The 26,457-nt window shown below is 35.9% G+C and overlaps 1 protein-coding gene and 1 long non-coding RNA gene across 8 annotated transcripts; one reads left to right on the top strand and one right to left on the bottom strand.

Moving 5' to 3' along the window:
- Positions 1-6,496: 6,496 nt before the first annotated feature.
- On the bottom strand, positions 6,497-22,847 carry LOC113650789. Of its 5 annotated transcripts, XM_047822636.1 has the most exons (50): positions 22,717-22,847; positions 22,379-22,489; positions 22,179-22,267; positions 21,825-22,026; positions 21,623-21,736; positions 21,434-21,547; positions 21,254-21,342; positions 20,545-20,743; positions 20,347-20,460; positions 20,128-20,241; positions 18,735-18,823; positions 18,422-18,629; positions 18,225-18,338; positions 17,986-18,099; positions 17,780-17,868; positions 17,317-17,515; positions 17,122-17,235; positions 16,916-17,029; positions 15,676-15,764; positions 15,323-15,530; positions 15,108-15,221; positions 14,884-14,991; positions 14,687-14,775; positions 14,285-14,483; positions 14,087-14,200; positions 13,868-13,981; positions 13,643-13,731; positions 13,270-13,468; positions 13,075-13,188; positions 12,874-12,981; positions 12,670-12,758; positions 12,329-12,527; positions 12,125-12,238; positions 11,911-11,997; positions 11,727-11,815; positions 11,367-11,565; positions 11,171-11,284; positions 10,955-11,044; positions 10,771-10,859; positions 10,239-10,437; positions 9,768-9,881; positions 9,556-9,645; positions 9,369-9,457; positions 8,843-9,041; positions 8,347-8,460; positions 8,103-8,192; positions 7,913-8,001; positions 7,062-7,260; positions 6,830-6,943; positions 6,497-6,704 (listed from the first exon to the last, which is right to left on the bottom strand). In XM_047822636.1, exons 1-50 carry the CDS (start codon positions 22,723-22,725, stop codon positions 6,675-6,677), a joined length of 6,138 nt encoding a protein of 2,045 aa, XP_047678592.1. In that variant the 5' UTR covers positions 22,726-22,847; the 3' UTR covers positions 6,497-6,674. The 5 variants fall into 5 exon arrangements, with proteins under 5 accessions (XP_047678592.1, XP_047678593.1, XP_047678595.1 ...); XM_047822637.1 differs by lacking the exons at positions 6,830-6,943; positions 7,062-7,260; XM_047822639.1 differs by lacking the exons at positions 8,347-8,460; positions 8,843-9,041; positions 9,369-9,457; positions 9,556-9,645.
- LOC113650791 lies at positions 18,831-21,560 on the top strand. Of its 3 annotated transcripts, XR_003442503.2 has the most exons (6): positions 18,831-19,286; positions 19,597-19,744; positions 19,853-19,931; positions 20,113-20,185; positions 21,237-21,335; positions 21,436-21,560. It is a non-coding gene; the product is annotated as an uncharacterized LOC113650791 (long non-coding RNA). The 3 variants fall into 3 exon arrangements; XR_007144736.1 differs by lacking the exon at positions 19,853-19,931; XR_007144735.1 differs by lacking the exon at positions 21,237-21,335 and having other exon boundaries at positions 21,436-21,553.
- Positions 22,848-26,457: the final 3,610 nt, after the last annotated feature.

Raw genomic sequence — 26,457 nt, 5'->3', positions numbered from 1 at the left:
ATTGCCTGAGAGTGTGTACAGAGTTTTATAGTGTACCACTGATGGGTTGGAACTCCCCAAGGCATTTAATTGTATAACCTTGTTTAAACTTGTTAGCTCTTTGGCAAGAAATCTGACATTTGCACGAAACTCCAGAAACCTCATTTAATTGACAGTAAAAAAAAAAAAAAGTCAAAATATAATTCATTTCTTACACAATACCATAGTGGAACTTCAGTAACATATAATGTTGTATATAAATGTGTGTTGGGGATTATTGTAAAATACTGAACACTGTCCCCAAAATTATTTCAATCTGAAAACAAATCTAAAACCTGCTTAACAGATATGTATTCACTTTAGTGTGAATTATTATTTTTTTTATCAGTTGCATATTTGAGTTGTTTTTGATATGTCTTTATGAGTTTTGAGTATTTGGATTTTGCCATGTCCTTCTGTTTTTCATTGTCATTGTTCCCAAATTCAGAGAAGATTGAAAATGTTAGTGGATAGCAATCTTCAGGCCATGCTACATAGTTTAAATTGGATTTAAGTAGTTGCTTTGGTGTTATAATATAATAAAGTTCTAATTTATTATCTAGCTCTTATTTATTTCAGTTATAATATATATATATATATATATATATATATATATATATATATATATATATATATATATATATATATATATATATATATATATATATATATAAAACAATATATTGTTCTCAGTAGTGGCTTCCTTCTCATCAGTCCTTCATAGAGAATGGAACTGTGAAAAGCTGATCATATTGTTGATTGTCTGTACAGGATTTCCAGCTTCAGCCAGTGAGTTCTGTAACCTCTTCAATTGCCTTTCTTTCCTAAGCTTTCTTTCCTGTTTGGCCAGATCTCTCTTGTGCAATATTTTTTCTACTTTCTTATAATGGATATCTTAAGGAGTAAAGCTTTGCCACCCCCCTTTTTTTCATTCTATGAATCACCCCCCCCCCCCCCCAAAAAAAAATAAAATAAATAAATAAATAAATAAATAAATAAATAATAATAATAATAATAATAATAATTGTGCTTGGCTTTATTGAATGCAGAACTAAAGTGATCTGGCATTTTTAGCTGTGAGACGTCAATTGATAATTGGGCATAGGTGGATTTAATATTAACACAGATGAACATTTGTAATGTAAGCTCTTAGAATTAAAAATGGCCCTAATTTAGACCTAATTTAGAAGTTACTTATTACGCACATATTTATATAAGTAATTTAAAGAACATCTTTAAAGGCAAACGTCTTCTTCTAATTTACTTAATGTCTGTGTTTTTCATTTTGCAATACAGTAAAAAAAGAAATCATCACTGAGTAGTGTGGCACAGTTGATATAGGCATTTCATAGGCAGTTGATTGTTCCTTCCAGTCTGAAATTAATCAGAAATTAGCAGAAGTAGCTTTCTGCTATATGAGGTTTCTAAGGTCATAAAACCACAAATATTTGCTCTTCAAAGCAGTTAAAGGCAAATTAGCAAAAAAAAAAAAAAAAAAAAAAATTTAAAAATCATGTATGATTTCAAAGAGCCTCATATCTTTATACGAATCTAGGTAGAGTTGTTATTTTGCTATTCAAATTATTCTTTCTCAAGCCTCCTTGTGAGCCAGGGGCATAAAGCCAGTGGGGTAAATAATAAGAAAGACATAAAAGTCATCAGGCTACTATTACATTTTTATTTAATTGTTTACTTAATCCAAACAAACATCAGTTAAAAGAAAAATATCAAACAGTTATAAAACAGTAATAATATCAAACCACTACAAATAAATCAAGTCTAAAATAAATGTCTTCCCCTGTTTCTAAAATCAGCTCAATCCAAATGGTAGCAGCTGAAACTAATCTTGTGGGAAATGGGAGAATCGGAGCATAAAAGCAGTAATTTCCACCCTAGACAGTGCAATAAATTTTGCAAATGAAAGAGTTTCCTTCCAGGCCCTACTAGGCAGAAAGGAAATCTAACAACTGAAGATGAATGTATATAGGATGTTAGTAAGTGTGCCTACTGTATTTGTGCTGACGAACAAAAACCAGCTAATTTTGGGCATAAAGGTCAACTGAAGTCAACATCAACTGAAGCAGATGTTTGAGTACTGGAAGGTTACACAACAACCTCAAACAATGAGCAAGCTAGTAAGAAGGTCAGTAAGAAAGACAAATACTCAACCATTAATTGTGTGAAAACTTGCAGAAGCTTAATCTTGACACTCTAGATATAGAGTTATGTGAGCGGTCACCATACTGGAAGGACAAAATGTTATAGCTCATGAAGAAATATAATCAGCACAAGTTCTTTAATACTTCAAACTGTTTAAAATTCGGTATTATCCTACATTTCCGGCAAACAAAAGACAATGTACAAACAATTAAGATCTGAGTTTAAAATCTCTTGATATCTAAGCATATATGAGGCAGAGGAAAATATTTGGATATTTATTGGTTGTTGAGAAAAGGGAATAGTTGGTATTTACCAGCTAATTTTATTTCATCACTGTTTTTATTTATTTATTTATTTAATATACTTTTTTAATTTTCTAAAAATCCTGGCACTTATACAAACCCTGATGCTGTATGTAGTTCTGAAGTGTCATGTACCATGACCATGTTCTCTGCAAAAACTCAAATAAAAATTATTCATAAAATAAGAAACATGGGCGCATATCATCCAGTCATAGCGCAGACTGTGGAAGGGCTAAGGAGTTGGTCCACCATATTCATCTGTGAGAGAACTGACCCTTATCGATTCCCTACCGACCTGTCCGTACATACCGACCTGTCCCTACGGGTTGGTATCAAAAACTGAATAAAGTGTTCTCAGACATAATAAAGGAAGAATTTATACAATCCATCAGTGACTGGGCTTTACCTTGTACTTGTATGGAAAAAATAGAATTCTTTGCATTTGTGTCTACTACCTGTGGATAATAACTCTGACTATCACGGAGGCCTATTCCTTATTCCATTATGCAGACTTTTTTACCAGCCCTGGGAGAAAATATAGTATTCAGTCCAAATGGACTTAAGCTTCGATTAATGGATGTAGGAGAAAAAGTTACCTTACATCCCTGAAGTTGAGCACCTTCCCGTGTGAGTCCAGCTAGCTAGGATCAGCAATTTCTCCCTCTTCTTTGAAACCTTACTTTTTTGCTTAGTGATCTTCTTGTGTATGTCCTGAGCACATGTACTAACATTGGCTAAAAGTGTATGATTTTTAGGCCACATCATCAATAGCACTGGAATGGCAACTAACCCAGATAAGGTCAGTGCCCTCGCTGCCATATCTGAATAAAGCCTTATGATGCAGTATGGAGTGACAGCCATCTATCATAGAGTTATTCAAATGTGCTTTCGAAATATTGCTTTAAAAAGCATTTCATCTATTTAATGTAATGAGAACAATAAAACTATTGATGATAGGATGAAAGGAAGATCAAAGCATTTATTTATCGTGATAGATTTCTGTTGTCTGATTTGCAATGTAAATTTGAATCTGAAAAAAATATTCTTTTCAACTGTGAAAAATACCTTTAGGTCATAGTGATACCGGCAGACTTCTAAATAGGAACTGTTTTGTTTATTTAAACTGACTTAAAAATAGAAACTGATAAACATATTTTCAGAGGGCTTAGCGGAGGGCATAAAAAGGTTTTTCCCAATGGCACCCTCATTGTAACTAATGAAACCCTTTTCGTCTTATTTATCAGTGTTTCATAGAGCCAATCTTTTTGACAAATTTGACAGTTGACAGTTTTATCATCTCATCTTTTATTTGTTCAGAGAGTGTAAAAGTTAAACATCTCAACAAGTTATCATTAAATAATCAAAATTAGAGTTAATCTTATTGTGGACTTTTTTCTTATATGAAGGTGGTATCTGGCTTACATTTATGTAAGTGACATGACATTTATGTAAGTTTTAATAACCATTTAACCATTTAATATTACAGTAGAACGAACCTTTAGTTAAGAATAACATTCAGTGTCGCTTTGTACGGGCCCAGGTAATATGTATGTCAGGCGTCAAAGCAACCACAATGGGTTGAGTAGTTTAGGTTTGAGAAATAAAAGAGAAAAATAACTTCGACAATTACAATAAAACTTACGTATAAACTTTGTGCTAAATCAAGGTGATGCAGTTTGGTGTCAAGATTGCTGATGACCTGTATAGTGTAACATCACACAAGCTATAGTAGCTGTGTGCCTTTTGCAGATCCTATTCCAACACCACAGCACACAAATGCATGTCCTTGAATTTATATTTTTCCTTCCCTAATCCTCTACATTTCTTAGGTGCAGGGCTTAGAGAAGTTTTGTTGAAGTTTGGGCAAGAGATAGGTGCTCTATTCTCAAGCTACTTTGAGTAGCTATTATTCATGTCATGGTTCATGGCTAATTGCCATCATTATTTGCAGTCATTTATTGGTCAGTAGCTCTCCAGATTTCAAATCTGGCTTTCTGTATGTTTATTATCATCTTTAATCCATAACGGTCCCACTCTGTTGAGTCATTACCGCTTGCTATGTATTCACATAATTCACAGCTAATGGACTTTGCCTAGGTGGTCACTGTTTAATTTAAAGTAGAAAGCACTATAAGGAATGAAGATGACACCATTTGATTGCATTTGAGTGAGTCCTCCTGCACATACCTTCAAACACACAGAATTCCTTTAGCATGCACACCAATTGTCTAAGAGATAAAGCAGAATATATAAAAATATACATAATCATATGCACTTCCTTTCTAGCCTTGTAAACTGTTACCTCTCATGTAAGCTCTAAACTGTTGTTTTCTATCTGCCTATTCTGTGTATGCTCTGTGCTGGCCTTCCTGTTTACATATGTTTTGGATTCTTGCTCTGTTCATATCACAGTACTGACAATATTGCAATGAGTGTTGAAGTTACACACAGACTTACAGGCCCTTTGCTCAATGCACAAGGTTAATGTCTGAATTCATTCATTCATTCATTCATTCATTCATTCATTCATTCATTCATTCATTCATTCATTCATTCATTTTCTACCGCTTATCCGAACTAATCTCGAGTCAATTGGAGCCTGTGCCTATCTCAGGCGTCATTGGGCATCAAGGCAGGATACACCCTGGACGGAGTGCCAACCCATTGCAGGCACATACACACACACTCTCATTCACTCATGCAATCACACACTACGGACAATTTTCCAGAGATGCCAATCAACCTAACATGCATGTTTTTAGCCTGGGGGAAGAAACCGGAGTACCCAGAGGAAACCCCAGGGTCACGGGGAGAACATGCACACTCCACACACACACAAGGCGGAGGCAGGAATTGAACCTCCAACCCTGGAGGTGTGAGGCAAACGTGCTAACCACTAAGCCACCGTGCCCCCCTAATGTCTGAATTCTCCAACTAATTAAATTATACTTTTGGAATATTTTAAATGAGTACAATTGTACAATTTTTTTCTACTGTAAATATATTATCCAAAGCAATATCTGTTCCCAAAACTTAGCAATTATTTTATGTTTTAAAAATAAAAAAAAAAAGTTTCCTTGCTTTTATAATTATATTGCTCCTATTTGCCAATTTCTGAATGTTCAGAGTCTAAAAAGACCAGATGGAAAAGGCTGGGAGTACAGTGAGAGTCATGTTTTTTGACTTCTCTAGTGCTTTTAAGCTGATCAGGAAGGCCAACTCAGTCCTGGGGATTCCTATGAACACTGTACAGGAGGTGGGAGAAAGGACGATGGTAGCAAAACTATCATCATTGCTGGAGAACGACTCTCACCCCCTGTATGAAACGGTTTCATCTCTGAGCAGCTTCTTCAATGACAGACTGTTACATCTTAAGTGTCTGAAGCAGCGATACAGAAGCTCTTTCTCCCTCTATAAATTTCTTCATAACACAAATTTGGAAAAATGTGCAATATTACCTGTGTGCAATATGTCTGTTAGCATAACTATTTACTCGTGGTCTCTTTTTCTTCTCTGTATTTATACATTGTGTTGTGTAAATACTGTATATTATATTATGTCTCTATTCTTTTTATATATTTGCATTTCTTTGTCTTTGCCGCTGTAACAGAGAAATTTCCCCATTGTAGGATGAATAAATGTATATCTTATCTTTATTGAGATAAAGAATAAAGAAGAAACAAGGAAGAAATGTCCAGACAAAGTGCAGTTGCCCACAGTTTCCCAGCAAGATGTCCAATTTTCTAAAACAAGACTAAACATACATGATATTAATAGCCCTAAAAACCCTTTTTTTTTTTTGCATTTTTGCATATAGACATATAGACAAAGCAGAGAGAATACCAAAAGAATTAAAAAGACAGTTTTTGGGACTTATATATGTTCATCAATTTGTATATAAATGCAATATAAATGAATGGACCTATTACTTCATATGCGAAAGTTTATGTGTTTCTTGGACTGAATCAATTAATAGACTAATTAAAGTAGTGTGACTTTGTAGTGTGTACACTGTGACTGCACTGTGTAGTTTTCATATTTTTTCATAAGTTTTCACATAGTTTTCATAGTTTTCAAGTTTGCAAAACAGTAAATCACAATGATAACAAGATGTTGTTAACATGATTTCAAAAAAGCGAGTAAGTGTGTCGCTGGACCTTCTGCTCCATGTGCATGTGTTAGTCTTCTTAATTATTACATACTCATGGATACACTCTTCCAGTTCTAATGGAAAAAGAAATAAAGAACATGTTATTCAATGGATGTATCATATATATATATGTATATATATATATATATATATATATATATTTTAATGTTCAATAAAACGGAAGCAGTAAAAATCTTACATCAATAAAACAAATGAGCTGCATGTTAACATCACCACGTATGGCAATGGTGGACACGTTCTCAAAAGGTATGCGATGTTTAAATGTGCAGTGGCTCTTGCCGTTCACATAAACCTGTATAAATGAAAAATTCATTTAATGGTTTTACACTGTACGGTTATGGTTCTAAATAAATAAATAAATAAATAAATAAATAAATAAATAAATAAATAAATAAATAAATAAATATCACCTCATATCCTTCTGATTTAAAAACAACAATAATTTGGAAGGCTGCTCCCTTAGCCAAGGGTTTAAAAGGTGCAGTTTCCTCTTTCATCCAGCTGCCATTTTTGCGGCTGTTCAAGGCAGTATAATTTTCAATCCGGGGATTAAAGTGAAATGCAATGTCATCATTTGCACCTTGCCCCGTTTGGAAATTTATTTCAAATCTGTAACGTAAAAACATAAATAAAACCTCATTCTAATCTGGTTGACAACAGGAAGTATTAAATGTATTTAGTGTGTAGTATTAGTTTAGAACTCTTATTCTACACTACTGTATAATGCATAATGTTTCCTTGTTTTTGTAACTATATTGCTCCTATTTGCAAATTTCTGAATGTTCATTGTTCAATGCTCAAAAGCCATTCCAGTGCCTTTTGAGAGATGGGCACGTTGGCTTAGTTGGTAGCACCTTTGAATTACCTCTCAGGGATTGGGGTTTTAATTCCCATCTCTGCCCTGAGTCTGGGGTTTCACCTCTCCCAGTCTAAAACACGTGTTAGTGATTGAGTGGGTGATTGATGTGGTATGGTGTTCTGATAACAAGGTACTGATCACAAGGTTGTGAGTTTAAATCCCAGGTCCACCAAGCTGGGTCTCTGAGTCAGGCTCTTAACCCTCAATTGCTTAGTTGTATAAAAAAAAGGATAAAATGTCACTCTGGATAAAAATGTCTGATAAATGCCATAAATGTGAATGAATGACATCTTTAATTTATCCAGAATGTGTGTTTGATTGTGCTGCCCTTTGATGATTTGGCACTCTTTCCAGGTTTCCCCCTCAACCTGTGTAGCAAACGGCTGGATTTTAAGACCATACCTTTGGCTATCTGTTGGAACAGTCCCTTGGAAAAGGACAGCCATGTCTTGTTTAACGTTTCCTTGGAAATTACCCATATAGGGAAGTGTCTGTATTGAGCAAAAACATTGTGAACAATCAGGTACACAAATCAGATCAGTCTGTAAAAAAATTCTGTCAGATGTGTTGTGTTATGTGCTGGTTTCCTCACAGGGCTTTTGACTGCATAAGCAACCTCTAAAGGTATAGTTGTAGTGCTTGTGGCTCCCATACCCGAGAATAAGGAAGAGGTCTTCCAGTTCTGAAGAGAAGATAGGAAATATCAAGGATGTTTACACACACACACACACACACACACAAAAAAAAAAAAAAAAAAAAAAAAAAAACATGAATAATAACAAACACGTTTATTATATACACCTGAAACATTAATAGCAAGATACTGTTTTACTTACAGAAATAAGATTACACATGGACATGGAAACGTTGCCTCTAAAGTCAAGTGTTGAAACTTTCTCTGGAGGAATGCGGTGATTGAACAGGCAACATTTCACGCCATTCACATAGACCTGGAAATGAAATGAAATGTCTGGACATTCTGAGACCTAATATTTGTACCTAATATTTCTCAGTATGAGGTAATGATAAATCGAACATAAGGTTATTCAGCTTGCTTTTAAATGTTCTTACTCACTACATGTTTTAAAGTGATTAGGTAGATAATGAATTTTGCGTGATTGATTTTACAAATGAATGCTTAAAGTTATTAAAAATATTACCTATAGTCAATAGAGCATTCTGAGTGTAAAATTAATGTAAAGTGACTCTAGGAATTGGATTATCTTATAATATGAAATTCTAGATGAATATGATAAATATGCTAAATATTTTGCCACAATGCCATTTTTTAATGAAAAAAAAAAACTGTACAAACAATCCTAAAAATCACACCTCATAGCCCTCGTATTTGAAGACTACAATAATTTGAAAGGCTGCTCCCTTGGTGAAGGGTGTGTCAGGTGCAGTTTCCTCCTTCTCCCACTTTCCATTTCTAAAGCAGTTCAGGTAGATGTATTGACCAAAGCGAGGATTAAATTGGAAAGCGATGTCATCCTTGTCAGACGGACCCGTTTTAAAATTTATTTCAAAACTGTAAAAAAGAAAATGATTAAAAAAAATTGCAAATGTCTTATATCTTAAAACATAACACAGGTTAATAGAACTCTCATTGTAGAGCTAGATTCTTAATAAGCAAGCCAAAATGAGCAGGGAAAAACTCCCTGAGATGACATGAGGTTCTTACACAGATCTTAGGAGGTGAAAGCACAACTCTTTTTTTCTATAGGCAATAAATTAATGTATCATATGTTTAGCCCAGGACTCATACTTGTGACTACTAGAAACAAAAATACTATTTAAATTCCTTGAGATTTATCTCCATGTTTTGTGTCCATTTAAAAATATTTTAAGATCATACCTTTTGGCATCTGCTGGAACAGTCCCTTGGAAAAGTAAAGCTGCATCTTGTTGTATCCCTTCTTGGATTTTACCCACAAAGGGAAGTGTCTGTAGGGATCAGTAGCAATGTGAGCCATCAGGTGTCCATGAGGCTGGGTGACTATAGAAAGTTATTTCTGATATGTTGTACTTATATTTTTACTCACAGGGTTGCTGATCGGAAATGTAACATCTTTAGGGATGGGTGTAGGGCTTGATGTCACTATAAGTGGGTAAAAGGAAGAGGTCTTCCAGTTCTGAAGAGAAGATAGGAAAATATCAAGGATGTTTACACACACATACAACCCAATATGAATAATAACAAGCACGTTTATTATATACACCTGAAACATTAATAGCAAGATACTGTTTTACTTACAGAAATAAGATTACACATGGACATGGAAACGTTGCCTCTAAAGTCAAGTGTTGAAACTTTCTCTAGAGGAATGCGGTGATTGAACAGGCAACATTTCACGCCATTCACATAGACCTGGAAATGAAATGAAATGTCTGAACATTCTGAGAAAATGTACCTAATATTTCTCAGTATGAGGTAATGATAAATCAAACGTAAGGATTCAGCTTGCTTTTAAATGTTCTTACTCACTACATGTTTTAAAGTGATTAGGTAGATAATGAATTTTGTTTGATTGATTTTACAAATGAATGCTTAAAGTTATTAAAAATATTACCTATAGTCAATAGAGCATTCTGAGTGTAAAATTAATGTAAAGTGACTCTAGGATTTGGATTATCTCATAATATGAAATTCTAGATGAATATGAAAAATGTGCTAAATATTTTTTAACGAAAAAAAAAAATGTACAAACAATCATAAAAATCACACCTCATAGCCCTCGTATTTGAAGACTACAATAATTTGAAAGGCTGCTCCCTTGGTGAAGGGTGTGTCAGGTGCAGTTTCCTCCTTCTCCCACTTTCCATTTCTAAAGCAGTTCAGGTAGATGTATTGACCAAAGTAAGGATTGAATTGGAAAGCGATGTCATCCTTGTCAGACGGACCCGTTTTAAAATTTATTTCAAAACTGTAAAAAAGAAAATGATAAAAAAAATTGCAAATGTCTTATATCTTAAAACATAACGCAGGTTAATAGAACTCCCATTGTAAAGCTACATTCTTAATAAGCAAGCCAAAATGAGCAGGGAAAAACTCCCTGAGATGACATGAGGTTCTTACACAGATCTTAGGAGGTGAAAGCACAACTCTTTTTTCTATAGGCAATATATTAATGTGTTTAAATTAATATGTTTAGCCCAGGATTCATACCTGTGACTACTAGAAACAAAAATAACAATTTACATTCCTTGAGATTTATCTCCATGTTTTGTGTCCATTTAAAAATATTTTAAGATCATACCTTTTGGCATCTGCTGGAACAGTCCCTTGGAAAAGTAAAGCTGCATCTTGTTGTATCTCTTCTTGGATTTTACCCACAAAGGGAAGTGTCTGTAGGGATCAGTAGCAATGTGAGCCATCAGGTGTCGATGGCTCTTGACCATAGAAAGTTATTTCTGACATGTTATGCTCATATTTTTACTCACAGGATTGCTGATTGGAAATGTAACATCTTTAGGGATGGGTGTAGGGCTTGATGTCACTATAAGTGGGTAAAAGGAAGAAGTCTTCCAGTTCTGAAAAGGAAAAAAGATCGAGCATGTTCTTCAAAATAACAGGTCAACTATAAAACATACTGTATGTCTAAGAATATTCAGCTTACAAATAAAACATTAATAGCAAGAAAGTTGCATCAGACTTACATCAATAAAACCACAGGTGGAAAGAGAAACATCTCCACCAATGGCAAGTGTTAAAACTTTCTGAAAAGGAATACGGTGCTTATACATGCAGAGTATTATGCCGTTGACGTAGACCTGTGGAAATGATGCAAAATATTGTTTACTTCAATTTTGTGTGCATTTATTTTCATTTAATCAAATCAGTATCCATACACACCTCATAGCCCTCAGATTTAATGACTAGAAGAATTTGGAAGTTTGCTCCCTTGCTGAAAGGTTTGTCAGGTGCAGTTTCTTGCTTTTCCCAAGTACCATCACGGAAGGTGTTCAGGTAGACGTACTGACCGATACGAGGGTTGAAATTTAAAGCAATGTCATCTCCATCAGATGGCCCTGTTTTAAGATTTATTTCAAAGCTGTGAAGAGAAACATGAGTATGACAAACATCTGTGTTTAAACATTGTCTTTAAATTTAATTGAACTATCCATTTGAGTGTTATTGGCACATTATATTATAGTACTAATTATAGTACTTCAATACTGCATGAAATTTTTTCATTTAAATTTAATTGCATACCTTTTGGCATCTGCAGGAACAGTCCCTTGGAAAAGTATTATCATGTCTTGTTTTATTTTTCCTGGGAATTCAGTTATATAGGGAAGTGTCTTTAAAATGAAATAAAATAAAATAAAAATCACGTAGGAGAATGATTGACAGTTGTTATGTTGTCATATTAAAGCCCATGTTCTGGTTTACTCACAGGGTTGCTGATCAGATATGAAACATCTTTAGGGACAGGTGTAGAGCTTGCGGTTTCTTTAGTGCAGAACGAACAGGTCTTCCAGTTCTTAAGGGAAAACAAATATATTAAGTTCTTCTAATATTAAATATATTATGTTCTTCAAAGAAAGATCTTGCCCAGGAGAAATAAATGTACAGGAACAATCAGCTTACACCATAAGTGTTTAACTTACACCAGTAATGCCACAGATGGGAAGTATAACATCTCCACGAATGGCAAGTATGGAAACTTTCTCTAGAGGAATGCGATGCTTGAAGACGCAATAAATTAAGCCATTCACAAAGACCTGGGAATAACAATAGATATTGTTAATAACTGATGCTCTTAAATGCTACTCTTTTACAATATTTTTATGCATATCGACATGAAAACACACCTCATAGCCCTCTGAGGTGATGACAACAAACATATTTAAGGCTGTTCCCCTAAGGAAGGGTATTTCCGGTGTAGGTTCCCTTTTTTCCCAGCTACCGTTTCTGAAGCTGTTTAGGTTGACAAATTCTCCAAGGCGAGGATTGAAATGAAATGCAATGTCATCACCATCAGACGGTCCCGTTTTAAAATTTATTTCAAAGCTTTAAAACAACAACAACAAAAAAAAACCTGTAAATTAATGGACACCAAATTGAAATGTTTCTGATCTTTAAAATGTTTTGGCTCCTCAAATCTATTTTAATATTACTTGTCTTATCTACAAGTTCATATATTTGGTTGTACCTTTTAGCATGTGTAGGAATAGTCCCTTGGAAGAACACAGCCATGTCTGGCTTTAACCCTTCTGTGATCTTACCCACATATGGAAGTGCCTGGACAAAACACAACCGATATTTAAAATGACACATAAATTAAGAAATGACCAAATGACTTACAAATTTCATCTTGAACATGTTTCATCTCCATTGATTCCACAGTTTAACTCACAGGCTGGATTATTGGCTGTGAAACCTCTGCTGGAAGCGTTACCAGACTTTGAGTCCCCTTGGTTGTGATTTTAGATTGGTCCGCAATGAAAGAGGATTTGCTCCAGTTCTGATAAAAATTTGACATATTCTTCATTAATTCAGATTATGAAGCAAAACATTTATTTACCTGTACAAGCCTCTAAGAAACAGCTTCACTTACATCAATAAATCCATAGATGGGGATTGAAACATCTCCATATATACTAATAGCACAATTATTCTCTAAAGGTTGGCGGTGCTTAAACAAACAGTAGAACAATCCATTCACATAGACCTGAAAAAGCAAGGTAAATGTACGGGGGTCCATATTTCATATAACATTTGGTTGCTATTTAAAGTATCTTAAGAAACATACCTCATAGCCTTCTGACTTGATGACAATAAACATATTAAAGGAAGTTTCTTTTGTAAAGGGTTTAATGGGGGCAGATTCACTGTTCTCCCATTTGCCATTTCTGTAGCTGTTCAAGTATACGAAATTCCCGATTCGAGGGCTAAAGTGAAAAGAGAGATCACTCTCTGCATACCAACCTGTGTGGAAGTTAATCTCAAAGCTGCAAAGAAAATTAGAATAATTCAAATACAGGTCAAAGCTGCCATGCTTTTTAAAAAAAATTATATGATGCACAATATGTTAATGGTCATTGTGTTATTTTGCTTGTACTGTGTACTATGTGCTGTGATTTATCATTTCCTTTTTATGCACTAGAAAGGAAGTGAGACCCTACATTACAGCATGTGCAGGAACAGTCCCTTGAAAGTATACTGCCATATCTGTTGTTAATCCTCCAGGTATAGCACATAAATGGGGTAGTGTCTGGAAAGAGCATGAACAATATGCTGAAACAGTAGGCATCCATATATTAAAACGTTCACAAATAAACTAATTCTAAGGATGAATTTTTAAAACATTGTCATGGTGCATTATTGACTTGTATTTGCTGTAAACTCACAGGCTGAATGACTACATATGACAAATCCGCAGGGGTATTTAACAGGCTTGAAAACGTGTTCCCCATGCCTGTAATTCTTGATTGATCCAAACATAAACATGTACTGCTCCAGTTCTGATGAGAAGAATAGGAAAGGAATATATGGGACATGATCTTTAATGGAACAGTTTGGAAAGAGAGCACATTTCGGATATGTTCATAAGAAATGATTGTACATACATCAATTATACCATAGATTAGTTTGGAAACGTCACCACGGATATCAAGTGTGGAAACTTTCTCCAGAGGAATGCAGTGCTTGAACGTAGAGTGCTCCAAGCCGTTCACAAACACCTGGAGAAGGGTTAGAATCATGAGTGCTTATAAGTGTTATTATAAAATGTACTTGTTATAGGGAAAATAATCTAAAAAGTGCACCTGATAGTTGTCTGAATTGATTGCAATAAACAGATAGAAGCCTGCTCCCTTGTTGAAGGGACTGTAAGAAACAGATTCCCCCTTGTCCCAGCTACCGTTTATGAAGCTGTTCAGGCTGACATATTGACCACTATGGGGGTTGAAGTGAAAAGCGATGTCATCAGTCTCAGACTCCCCTGTTTTTAAATTTATTTCAAAGCTGTGAAAAAAAAGAAAAACAAAATGAATCATAAAATAGCAGGTTATAAATACACGATAAATGATGAATGAATTACACTGTGATATAAAGCAAGAATATTTTAGTGTTTATTTGAAGAAGTAATTTATAGCTGATACTTTTGTAATTGCTAAAATGGAGTCAGAATTTCTGCATTTTATTTTGAAAGGAATACAGAAACATACCCTTTGCTATTTAAAGGAATAATCCCTTGGAAGAACAAAGCCATATTTTGTCTTAGTCCTCCTGCAACTTTACTCACATAAGGAAGTGTCTGATAAAAGTACATAAAAAAAAAATTCTTCAGGGTGCATGACTGTATTTAAAAGTTCTATTATATAACTATCCATCACATGTTAATATTACATACACATGAACTTACAGGCTGGATGAATGGACCTGTCACCGCTAATGGCAGAGATGATGGTCTTGAATCTAAACTCCCCATGACTCTGTTATTTGATTGGCTCAAGTTCAGTGTGCTCCAGTCCTGATAACAGATCGTCAATTTTTAAAGTCAATCGTCATTGTTAAGGTACCAGCATGACCAGAAAATACACTTCATCCATTTCCTAAAAAGACATCAATTTCAATGACTTTACTTACATCAATAAAACTAAAGACAAGGATGGAAACATCGCCACAAATGTCTAATGTTGTAATTTTCTCTAGGGGAAAGCGGTGCATGTATATGCAATGCCTCATGCCATTAATGAAGACCTGCAAAAATGAGGTATATTTAATTTAACACTTTTAATTAACACATTTCATTTGCTTGTTTTTTTTTTTCCAACATTCTGCAAATGATAACAAATACGCACCTCAAATCCATCAGTTGTGATGATGATAAATAATTGGAAAGCTGCTCCCTTGATGAAGGGCTTGTCAGAGACACATTCCTCCTTCCCCCAGCTCTTGGCTATGTAGCTGTTCATGTACACGTATTGTCCCATGCGTGGGTTGAACTGAAACGCGATGTCATTATAGCTGTCATCAATATACTGCCCGGTTTTAAAATTAATTTCAAAGCTGTAAAGAAAAAAATGGAAGTGTTACAAAAACATTTATTGTATTTTCTAGTATTTCTAATCAATTTATAAATACCTATAGACACTTATAACTACTTTGTACTTTCACTTTTTTTGTGTGTTTTAACAGTAAAATGAGACTATACCTTTGGGCATGTGCAGGAAGAACACCATGGAATAACACGGCCATCTTTGGTTTTAATCCTCCTTGGATTGTATTCACATAAGGAATTGTCTATGAAAAACATATGCAATTATTAAAAAACATATCAGATTATTATTCAATTCAATTCACTTCAATTTATTTGTATAGCGCTTTTAACAATTTACATTGTCTCAAGCGGCTTTACAGACGTATAGAAATAGTTAACTCATTTTAAGAAAATATTAACATGTTAAAAGATGAATTCCTCATTAGAAACCCCTTGTGCAATTATGTTAGCACTGCTGAAAAAACATTGGGCTACTTGGTTTTCTGAAGCATTAGCGATTGTTTTTTGTATTATACGTTTAATATAGAAGCTAACAAAGACAGAACATTCTTCAGATATTCGTCAAAATATATATATATATTTTTTTTTAGAATGAAAAAAGTTTATTCCATGCAAGAAACTGCCTTGAAACTGAATAGATCTTAGAACAGCATAAACTGGCTTTGAGCAGTGTTGAAAAAAGTTTGTGGCCTCAGTGAAGAATGAATCAGAGAGTAACATTAGTGAGGTTTAGAACAAGTAAAAAGATGGTGGAGGAGATATTGTGATGTTCTGGAGGTGCTGTAGTGTTGGTAAAATGGGAAACTTAAACAAGGAATGCTTTCTCTCCATTTTGGAGTGATCTGCCATTCTATGTGGATGATTTATTGTGGCAATTTCATACTAGAACAGAACTACAATCCAAAACGCTCCTCCAAATCACTGCTCCAAGACCTATTTAAGGAATTTAGAGAAGAGGCAGTCAACTGGAACACTATTGAGCAGCAATGGGAGAAGTTTGATGGGAAAGCAGTTTGATGGGAGGCATGATGGGAAATCTTTTAGATTATGCCAATAAACCTACAGGTAGTATCTGTAACACTGTAAATATTGCATTTTTATTGGATTATTTTTGATTGATATTTTAAGTGAAAAAATATTATTTCTAACCTTCTTGGCTGTAATATCTTGATTCTCGAAGCTGCATCATGGCTGATGCTATGCATTTACATAGAGTGGCAGGGGATTGCAAATCCTTGTTTAATACTATGTGATTGTTATGTGTTCACTCTATACAAATGTCTACATTTTAGTACTAGTAGTAAATTTATTTATTAAGATATACCACAGTATCTTGGCTTTGTTCAAAGATTCATCAAAAAAACATTGTTCCTATATATATGCTTTGACTCACAGGCTGAATGACTGCATGTAAAGCTTCTGATGGGACTGGCAACAGACTTGTGAATGTGTTTCCTACATCTGTGAGTTTTGGTTGGCGCTTTAAGGCGTATGATCTCCTCCAGTTCTGTAAAAATAAAACATGATATTTAATAAAACAATTTGAGAAACAAAAGGGCTCTTAGTCAGTCACAACAAGACTCAAACAGTTTTACTTACATTGGTAAAACCACAGAAGTTGATCTTGACATCCCCCATAATGACAAGTGTTTTAATTCTTTCAAAAGGAATGCGGTGTGCGTACGTGCTGTGTTTCTGTCCATTCACATACATCTATGGAGCATTTGCATATGTGTGAATTTTGATTGATTGATTTAAATGTCAGTTGTCAATCAGTGAATTCAGGAGACACACCTTATAGTATTGGGGAGTGACTACAATCAGAACGTTGAAAGCCGTTCCCTTCATAAAAGGTTGATAAGCAGCCAATTGCTCTTTTTCCCAGACACCATTCCTGTAGGTGTTCAGGTATAAGTACTGACCGATTCGAGGGTTAAACGTAATTAGAACGTCATCAGTTTTACTTGGGCCTACAAGGAAATTTATTAAAAAGCTGTAAAATAAAAAAAATGATATTTTATAATACAATAATTATATAATATTTTTCATATAATACATGTATTTCATATTTGTTTTTAAATATAATGCATGTATTTTAGAATATTTTATTTCAAAATAGAAAATACAAGCTGGTAAGTAAGCAAGTAACAGTAAGTATTAAAATAAAAACCAAAAAAAAAAAAAAAAACAATTCTGTAGCTATAATCACATAGACTTTTCTAGACTTTTAAAGAGAGAGAGAGAGATGATAGCATACTCATTGGCATTTGCAAGAACACTTCCTTCGGCATAGAAAGCCATTCCTGGTTTTATGTCTACATTTATTGGTCCACGGTAGGGAAGTTGCTGTAGCAAAAATACTGTTACAATGCTTATTCATATTCATCATAAAGAATAATCAATGAATAAATACAAAATTATGAATGCAATTTTTTTGTGAAGACAAAATGTTGTCGAACTCACAGGCTGGATGAGTAGGTTTGAAATTTCAGATGGGATGGAAAAAATACTCAAGGGGGAACTCCCCACAGGTATGGTCTTTGATAGTTCCTTAAAGTAAGATGATGCAGTCCAGTCCTAATAAAAATACATCATGTTTGATGGAGGCATCGAATATGATGCTTAGTACGTGAGTGCGGCTGGAAAAGCTTTTCATCTGCTTTTACGAAATTAAATGAATTTCAAGAGACTTTTTGATTTACCTCAAGGAAACCAAAGAAAACGACTGAAACACCTCCCCAAATGCCAATTCTTTCAATGGCTTGTAAAGCGTCACGATGCCTGAACAAGGAGTGTCTTGTTCCGTTCACATAAACCTGCAAAAAATGATTTTTCAATTTAAATTCATGATTTTCTGTGATTATTTTATGAAAATTACTAATACAATATTACAACAGACCTCAAATCCTTCCTTAATGATGACAATCACCACAGTGAAATTTTCTCCTTTGACGAAGGGTTTATCATAGACCAACTCTTCTTTGTTCCAGACGTTATTCCTGTAGTTGTTCTGGTATATGTACTGATCAAACCGCGGGTTGAAAATAAAAGGGACGTCAGAATCATCATCATATGTATTTTTACGCGCTCCAAATGCGATTCCAAACCTGTAATAGAAAGACAAGAGTTAAGACTAGCTGATGCTGAATGTCTGTAGTTGTTTATCTATTAATTTTCCTAAACTTTGTTTAAGGAGAAGACTAAAGCCATACTGGCAGTCATCTTTAAGAACAGTTCCACGGACATACAGAGCCATTCCGGGTCTCAACTGTCCAGATATTGGTCCACTATAGGGGATTTTCTGTAGTACAAAATAACAGACATAAATGCATTTTCATATAAAGTCGGATCCAAACATCTGATTCCACTATTTGTTTTAGTTTCCTTTAACACTGAAAATGAACAGAAGATAAGGTTTACGATTTTTAAATGTTTAATGAAGTTAATGTTCAATGTATTCCTTACTGAATATGTAATATACAAGCTTCTGTATTATTTATTTTATTTTAAATATATGCAGATTTGTCCTTGTTAATTAATCCTTGTACTTGTTGTCCAAGTTGTAATGTTTAATTAATTTGTAAATGTGCTGTTAGTTATGTGTGCTGTATGTTTCTTTTCCGCCTCCTACTGGGGTTTTAAGGTACTGCACTATATTTCGCTGTTTGCTTCCGGTTTCTCTCAGTGAACACAGTCGAGAAGAACGTGCACGCAGTTCCTATCAGCTATTGATTCTATCGTTCATAAGTTGGAAATATATGTCTGTAAGAGCTAAAATAGTGTTTTTGAGTGTTATGTAGCGTAAAGTAAATCGTAGATTAAGATTATTGCTATGTTTTTGTTAGACATGATTCGCGTTATTGGTAAAGTGCCTTGTTTTAGCATACTAGCCTGCTAATTTCTCTTCATGAGTCTATGTGCATAGTCTCATTGGAATATAGTTTCGAATGTGTTTTTTTTTGACATGTGCATTACTTAAAATGGTGTTACAAAGGAACTATGTGCAGAATCAAACTGTAATGTTAAGCTGAATGTGTACATAATGTTCATACATATTTTTTCTTTTTGTTGTAGTTTTACATAAAAGAATTGAGAAGAACAATCACCCACCAGTAAAGTTACTAAAGTTATGAAGATTGCTTTCTGGAGTTCTTTTCTGAAAGTGTATGCTATTTGTTAAGCCTTTGCTGAAGCTACGCAATTGGTCAGAACAGAATAATAAGTAAGTAAGTAAGCATGTAAGTAAGTAAATAAATAATAAAATAAATCTGATTGTCCTCATGGCTAATCTGTTTAATCTATGCCTAATCTGATGGATTTGATCTAAAAGAGATCATAGAGTTCAAGGGTCATGGAGTGTTTAAAGCAAGGAGAATACAGGCTAAATACAAAGAAACACAGAAATTCATGTAAATATTATTCTATATACTTTTATTATATACTTTTAAATTAGGTTTGTGTCAGTAATATAAATTGGAATTAATGTTCTTGTATTAAATGAGTCTATTGCTCTCTATATAAATAATAAATAATACATTTGTCTCTCTCTCTCACACACACACACACACACACACTTTTCAACTTTGGAAGTGTGGTTTTACTCACAGGCTGGATGACTGCCTTTGTAATTTCAGAAGGGATGACTAAAGGACTTTTGACTGAGGTACCTTTATCTGTGATTTTCAGTTGGTCCTTAAAAAAAGGTGATCTGCACCAGTTCTGATGTAACAATGCAAACATTGAATGAAAATGATGGAACGAAAGCATTTATTCACTTAAATACACTAAATACATTATTATAAAAAAAAAAATGGGTTTACTTACATAAGCAAAGCCAAAGTAGTGGATACAAACATCTCCCCAAATGCTGAGTGTGGTAATTTTACCCAAATACATGCGGTGTGTGTATGTGCAGTGTCCCCACCCATTTACTAAGACCTGGAGAAGAGTTACAGTACACACTCAGAGACATAACTTGGAGTTAATTTCAAACATTTTGATAATATCAATCAAGTTCCTTACCTGGAAACAATCTGAACGGACAACAATCAGTATACAGAAGGTTCCTCCTTTGGTGAAGGGCTTATCTACGACTAATTGCTCTTTGCCCCAGATGCCATTTAAGAAGGTGTTCATGTACACATATTGACCAATACGTGGATTAAAAGTAAATGGGATTGCATCAGTTTTCTTTTCTCCCAATTTGAAATCTACTGAAACCCTTTAATAAATAAATAAATAAATAAATAAATAAATAAATAAATAAAAGTTAGACAAAATGATTAGTATCAGTAAAATAACTGAGCTTGATATTAAAGGATTAGGGTTGTAACGATACACAAGATTCATTTAAAAAGTATTTAGAGAATTTAATTCCCGGTATATTTTAACGAAATCATAATGAATTGAAATTTTTGATTAAAAAAAACACAAATTGCAAATCAAATAGATTTTTTCTGTTAAAAAATTATTTAAATACAATTGTTGCTATAAACAGAGATTTACAGCAAAATTGTAAACAAAATGTACCATCATAAAATTTCTTACAAATTTGCATGAATAAACAAAGCAACACTTTTAACTATAATCTGGTTGTGTATCCGTATAAAATATAATTCATAGTGTTCAAAAATTTTAATAGTTTCAACGTTTCACAATTATTCAAATGTATTGTTACACCCTTTTTATTATGATAATATATAATATATATATAGGTTTTTGATCAACACACTGGTATCCAGATGGATTAATAGTCCCTTGGATAAACAGAGCCATTCCTGGTTTTATCCCTCCAGAAATAGGACCAATATAAGGTATTTTCTGTAGCACAGACAACAAAATATAAATGTATTATATAATATGGAAAAATGACTAGAAGTAACACTGGATGTACAAATGTGTTTTAACTCACAGGTTGGATGACTGGGTTTTCAAGCTCTGATGGGATGGGTAACATTTTCAAGAACGATCTCCCCAAGCCTTTGATTTTCGATTGCTCCATACATAGAGAAGTTTTGCTCCAGTTCTGAAGATTAAAATTGATCTTGATCAATGAATTTAATTTACAAAATCTTTTTTTGAATGAACCGATTGTACTTACATTGATAAAACCACAGATGGAAATAGAAGCATCTCCACGAATGCCGAGTGCTGAAACTTGCTCTAGAGGCATGCGATGTTTGAACAGATAGTACCACAGACCGTTCACATAAACCTTCAGAAGCATGGGAAATTTCAATTTATTACTTTAGATATTCTTTGGATTTAAAGTATTTATGCAGAATTTAGCTTTAAAAAAACACCTCATATCCCTCTGACTTGGCGAGAATCAGCAGACTGAAAGATGTCTCTTTGGGGATGATCTTGTCATAAACAGTTTCATCTTTTTCCCATTTACCATTTCTGAGGGTGTTCATGTAAACATATTTAAGTGTAATGCGAGGGTTGAAGTGAAATGCGATACCATCACCATAAGATTGTCCTATCTGGAAATTTATCTCAAATCTGTAAAGAAAAACACAACATTAGTTTTAAATTGTAATGCAATGAAAATTATATAAAAGAGACCATATCCCTAATCCCTAATCGATCCTTGTATAGGAAATTTGTTGACATGTTCTTTATGTACTTGATTAAAAAGTAAATTGAGAGCTTACTGTTTGGAATTGTTAGGAACAGCCCCCTGAACCAACACAGCAGTATCTGGTTTTAAGCCTCCATGGATTGCACCCACAAAGGGAAGTGTCTTAGGAGAACACAAAGAATATCACAAGTGAAAAAGAATTAATATGAGAGAAAATGAATACATCATTAATAAAACCTTTTTTTTTTTGTATAAATATTATATTTAACGCACAGGCTGGATGATTGGATTTGAAACCTCAGAAGGAATAGACAAGTTGCTTGTAAATGTGCTTCCTGTGAGTGAAATTTTTGATTGCTCGACGATCGAGAAGGATTGGCTCTCCTGTTTAAAAAATAAATGAATTAATTAATTTAAAAAAGTAATAAAGAAGAAGAAGAAGAAGAAGAAGAAGAAGAAGAAGAAGAAGAAGAAGAAAAATAAATATTTAAGAAAGAATTAAAAAACCCACAAACACAAATATAATAAAAGATTAATAAACTATATATAGCATGAAGTAAGAATATACTTGCTAGTTCATATTAAACATTGATTTGGAGAATTGTACTTACGGAGCTCATGTTGGCAATAATATGCAAGATAAGAAAATGTACACACACAATAATGTGAGGACCGAACGAGTCTCTGTGTGCACATGTACATTTATACTGTACCACTGATTGGGTGGACCTTCATTTGACCCTAAGGTTAAGCCTCAAGGAGCTTTTGAACTGTTTAAACCTCAGTTTTTTTTTTTGTATAGTCTGAATAAACATATGCTCGGAGTATTACTTGTTATTACTTTTATATTCAAATGTTGTTTTTCTTTCTTTCTTTCTGTCTTTCTTTCTTTTTTTCTTTCTTTCTTTCTTTCTTTCTTTCTAAATAATACATTTATATTAAACTGTACATTTCATTTAATTACATCTATTGCCAGTTTTGCATATATATCGGTTCACTTCTGTGTTACATGAATACATTTTGTATGCAGTATATCTGCTGGTAATATAATATGGTCTTTGTCATGCAATTTGTCTAGAATTCCCTTTGAAGTTTGCGTACCGTTATTCCTGTGTGACTAATGACTTTTTTAATTTCATATATAAATCTTCAGGCCTAGTGTTATGACAGAGTGATGAAGTTTGTCACACTAGTCCCAGATCCTTTCTGGGAATTTTTCATGAATTAAAGCATTCTGTCAGGGATGGCGCTTCGGGAGCCACGCCTTAGGGGGGTGGGGGGGGGGGGGGGTGGGTTGTGGGGGGGGGTGGGTTGTGGGTTCTGTCAGGGATCAGCGCGGATCTGCGCTGACTTGTGACTTGTGTGTTTGTGTTTGTGTTTGTGTCACGTGATTGCCCCGTCTTCGTGTGCTCCTCCCCGGTCATCACACCTGCTCCCCATTGTGTGTGATTGTCCGTGTGTGTATATATGTGAGCCGCATTGCCTATGGCAGGGCAGCTTCATTAACATATTGTTAGTCCCTGTGTGTTGTGGTTATTGTTTGTCTTCCTCCTGTATTAAACCCCTCTCATCTGAAGATATCCTGCGTACGGGTCTGTCTCCAAGCCACCTCTGCCAGGGTCCTGACAGAATGAAGCTGCCTCGAACATGCAGACCCAGCAGGATAGCTTCCAGCTCGGACCGTTTTTTTTTTTTCTCGGTGACATTGCTCCGCATTTTCTCCAGTGAGGGACGCCGCTCCGTTTCCGGGTCGACCGAGGAGGGCGTCGCCTCACTACATTTGCGGAGTATGTCACCATTCTAGTGGGGTTCCTTTTTTATTTTTTCTTGGTGCCCTGCGGCATCGCCCCGCATTTCTCCAGTGAAGGACGTCGCTCCGTTTCCGGTTTCTCCGAGGAGGACGTCGCTTCACTACTTCCGGCGGGGGGTGCTGCAGGCTGGTGCCGCCTACCCGCCCTCCCGCCCTTTTCCTCAGCTCGCCGAGGCGCGGGTTTGGCCGCGGTGTGTCGGGGGTAGATGCTCGGCCCTTCAGCTGGGCGGTGGACGTCGCTCGGCCCTTCAGCTCGGCTGTGGACTTCGCTCGTCCCTTCAGCTCGGAAGCGAACGTCGCCTCGGCCCTTCAGCTCGGCTGCGGACGTCGCTCAGCCCTTTCCGGCTGCACCGTCGTGTGCCCTGCTCCCCCCACCTGCCTCGCCGTGTGCCTCTGCTCCCCTCGCCTACCTCGCCGTTGTCCTTGCTTCCCTCACCTGCCATTCGTCGTGGACCTCGCCCCACCCCCACCCCCGGACCTTGTTGGGTTTTGGCGCTTCGGGAGCCGCGCCTTAAGTGGGGGGGTTCTGTCAGGGATCAGCGCGGATCTGCGCTGACTTGTGGCCATGTGCGTTTGTGTTTGTGTCACGTGATTGCCCCGTCTTCGTGTGCTCCTCCCCGGTCATCACACCTGCTCCCCATTGTGTGTGTTTGTCCGTGTGTGTATATATGTGAGCCAAATTGCCTATGGCAGGGCAGCTTCATTAACATATTGTTAGTCCCTGTGTGTTGTGGTTATTGTTTGTCTTCCTCCTGTATTAAACCCCTTTCATCTGAAGCTATCCTGCGTACGGGTCTGTCTCCAAGCCACCTCTGCCAGGGTCCTGACAGAATGAAGCCGCCTCGAACATGCAGACCCAGCAGGATAGCTTCCAGCTCGGACCGTTTTTTTTTTTTCTCGGTGACATTGACACCTTCCTCTTTCTAAACCTTATAATAATATAGATATAGTAAAAAATAATAATAGATCACAGTTACTACCGTACACTTTTACGCAAAGTACTACTGTACCTACGCAAACACAGGTGAATGTGCGATTAAGAGCAAACGATGTTTGTCACACGGATCTTTTCTATATTTTTCATAAATTAAAGCATTCATCTTCCTAAATCTAATAATAAACCTAATTTATTGCAATAATTCTTGTTCATACATATTTTACTGTTCTTCATTCAGAAATATTATATTATACATGAAGCTATTTTTGCATCAACAAGAGAGGAATTTTCTATAATCTATAGAATATAGACATTACGGACTACAGAACATCTGCTTCTAGAATGACCTTCTAATCACCTTTTACGCTCGCTTTGAGGCTGCAGCTAACCATGCTAGCGATGCTAGCACCACAAACAGCATGCACGCTGAGAGAGCTGGAGATGTAAACATGTTCACCATCTCAGAGCATGTCGTGAGGAGGGCATTCAGGAGAGTGAATACCATGAAGGCAGCAGGACCAGATGGCATCACAGGTTATGTTCTGAAAGCCTACGCTGACCAGCTTGCACCGGTGTTCACTGAGATATTCAACCCCTTACTGGAACAGTCTGTTGTCCCCTCATGCTTCAAACAGTCCACCATTGTTCCTGTCCCGAAGAAACCCCAGCCCACCTGCCTCAATGACTGCCGCCCTGTAGCTCTGACCTCAGTAGTGATGAAGTTCTTCGAGAGATTTGTCAGAGAGTTCATCACTGCATCACTACCAGTCACACTACAGTTCGAGTAGCACCAGAACCGCTCTACTGAGGACGCCATTGCTCATCTTCTTAACACCACGATGAGCCACCTGGACTGCAGAAAAGGGAATTATGTGAAAATCCTGTTTGTGGACTAAGGTTCAGTGTTCAACACCATAATTCCCTCCACGCTCACCTCTAAGTTGGAGGTCCTGGGACTCAGCCTGCTGCTGTGTCAGTGAATCTCCAACTTCCTGACAGACAGACCACAAGCTGTACGGGTGGGCAAACACATATCATCCACCCTCACTCTCAGCACTGGAGCCCCCCAGGGTTGTGTTCTGAGCCCCATGCTGTACTCACTGTACACTTATGACTGTGTGGCCACTTCCATCTCCACCACCATCATCAATTTTGCTGATGACACGGTTGTGGTGGGCCTGATCTCCAACAATGACAAGATGGCCTACCTACAGGAAACTAAAAACCCGGGGAGATTAACAATCTTCTCCTGAACATCAGCAAGACTAAAGAGTTGATAGTGGACTTCATCACAAAGCAGGAGCGGCCATAATGCTAAACATCAACAGGACCCTAGTAGAGAGAGTGGACAGTTTCCGGTACCTAGGTGTTCGCATCACACAGGATCTGTTTTGGTCCTGTCACATCAACACCCTGGTGAAGAAGGTCCGGCAGCGACTGTACCACCTGAGACGCTTAAGGGATTTCAAACTACCATCTCAGGTGCTAAAGACCTTCTACACCTGCACCATTGAGAGCATCCTGATGGGTAGCATCACTTCCTGGTTCGGGAACAGCACCATGAAGAACAGGCAAACCCTCCAGAGGGTGGTGCGGTCAGCTGAA

Source organism: Tachysurus fulvidraco, chromosome 13 (genome assembly GCF_022655615.1).
Source record: "Tachysurus fulvidraco isolate hzauxx_2018 chromosome 13, HZAU_PFXX_2.0, whole genome shotgun sequence".
Classification (NCBI taxonomy): Eukaryota; Metazoa; Chordata; class Actinopteri; order Siluriformes; family Bagridae; genus Tachysurus; species Tachysurus fulvidraco.
Note: the sequence above shows the minus strand (reverse complement) of the source record. Positions and strands in the feature narration are given on the sequence as shown.

Coding starts and splice junctions, on each gene's coding strand:
- LOC113650789 (XM_047822636.1), bottom strand. Junction 14,484..14,686: donor ATTCCTTTAAATAGCAAAGG/GTATGTTTCTGT, acceptor TTTTTTTCACAG/CTTTGAAATAAATTTAAAAA. Junction 13,982..14,086: donor TAATCTATGGTATAATTGAT/GTATGTACAATC, acceptor TCTTCTCATCAG/AACTGGAGCAGTACATGTTT.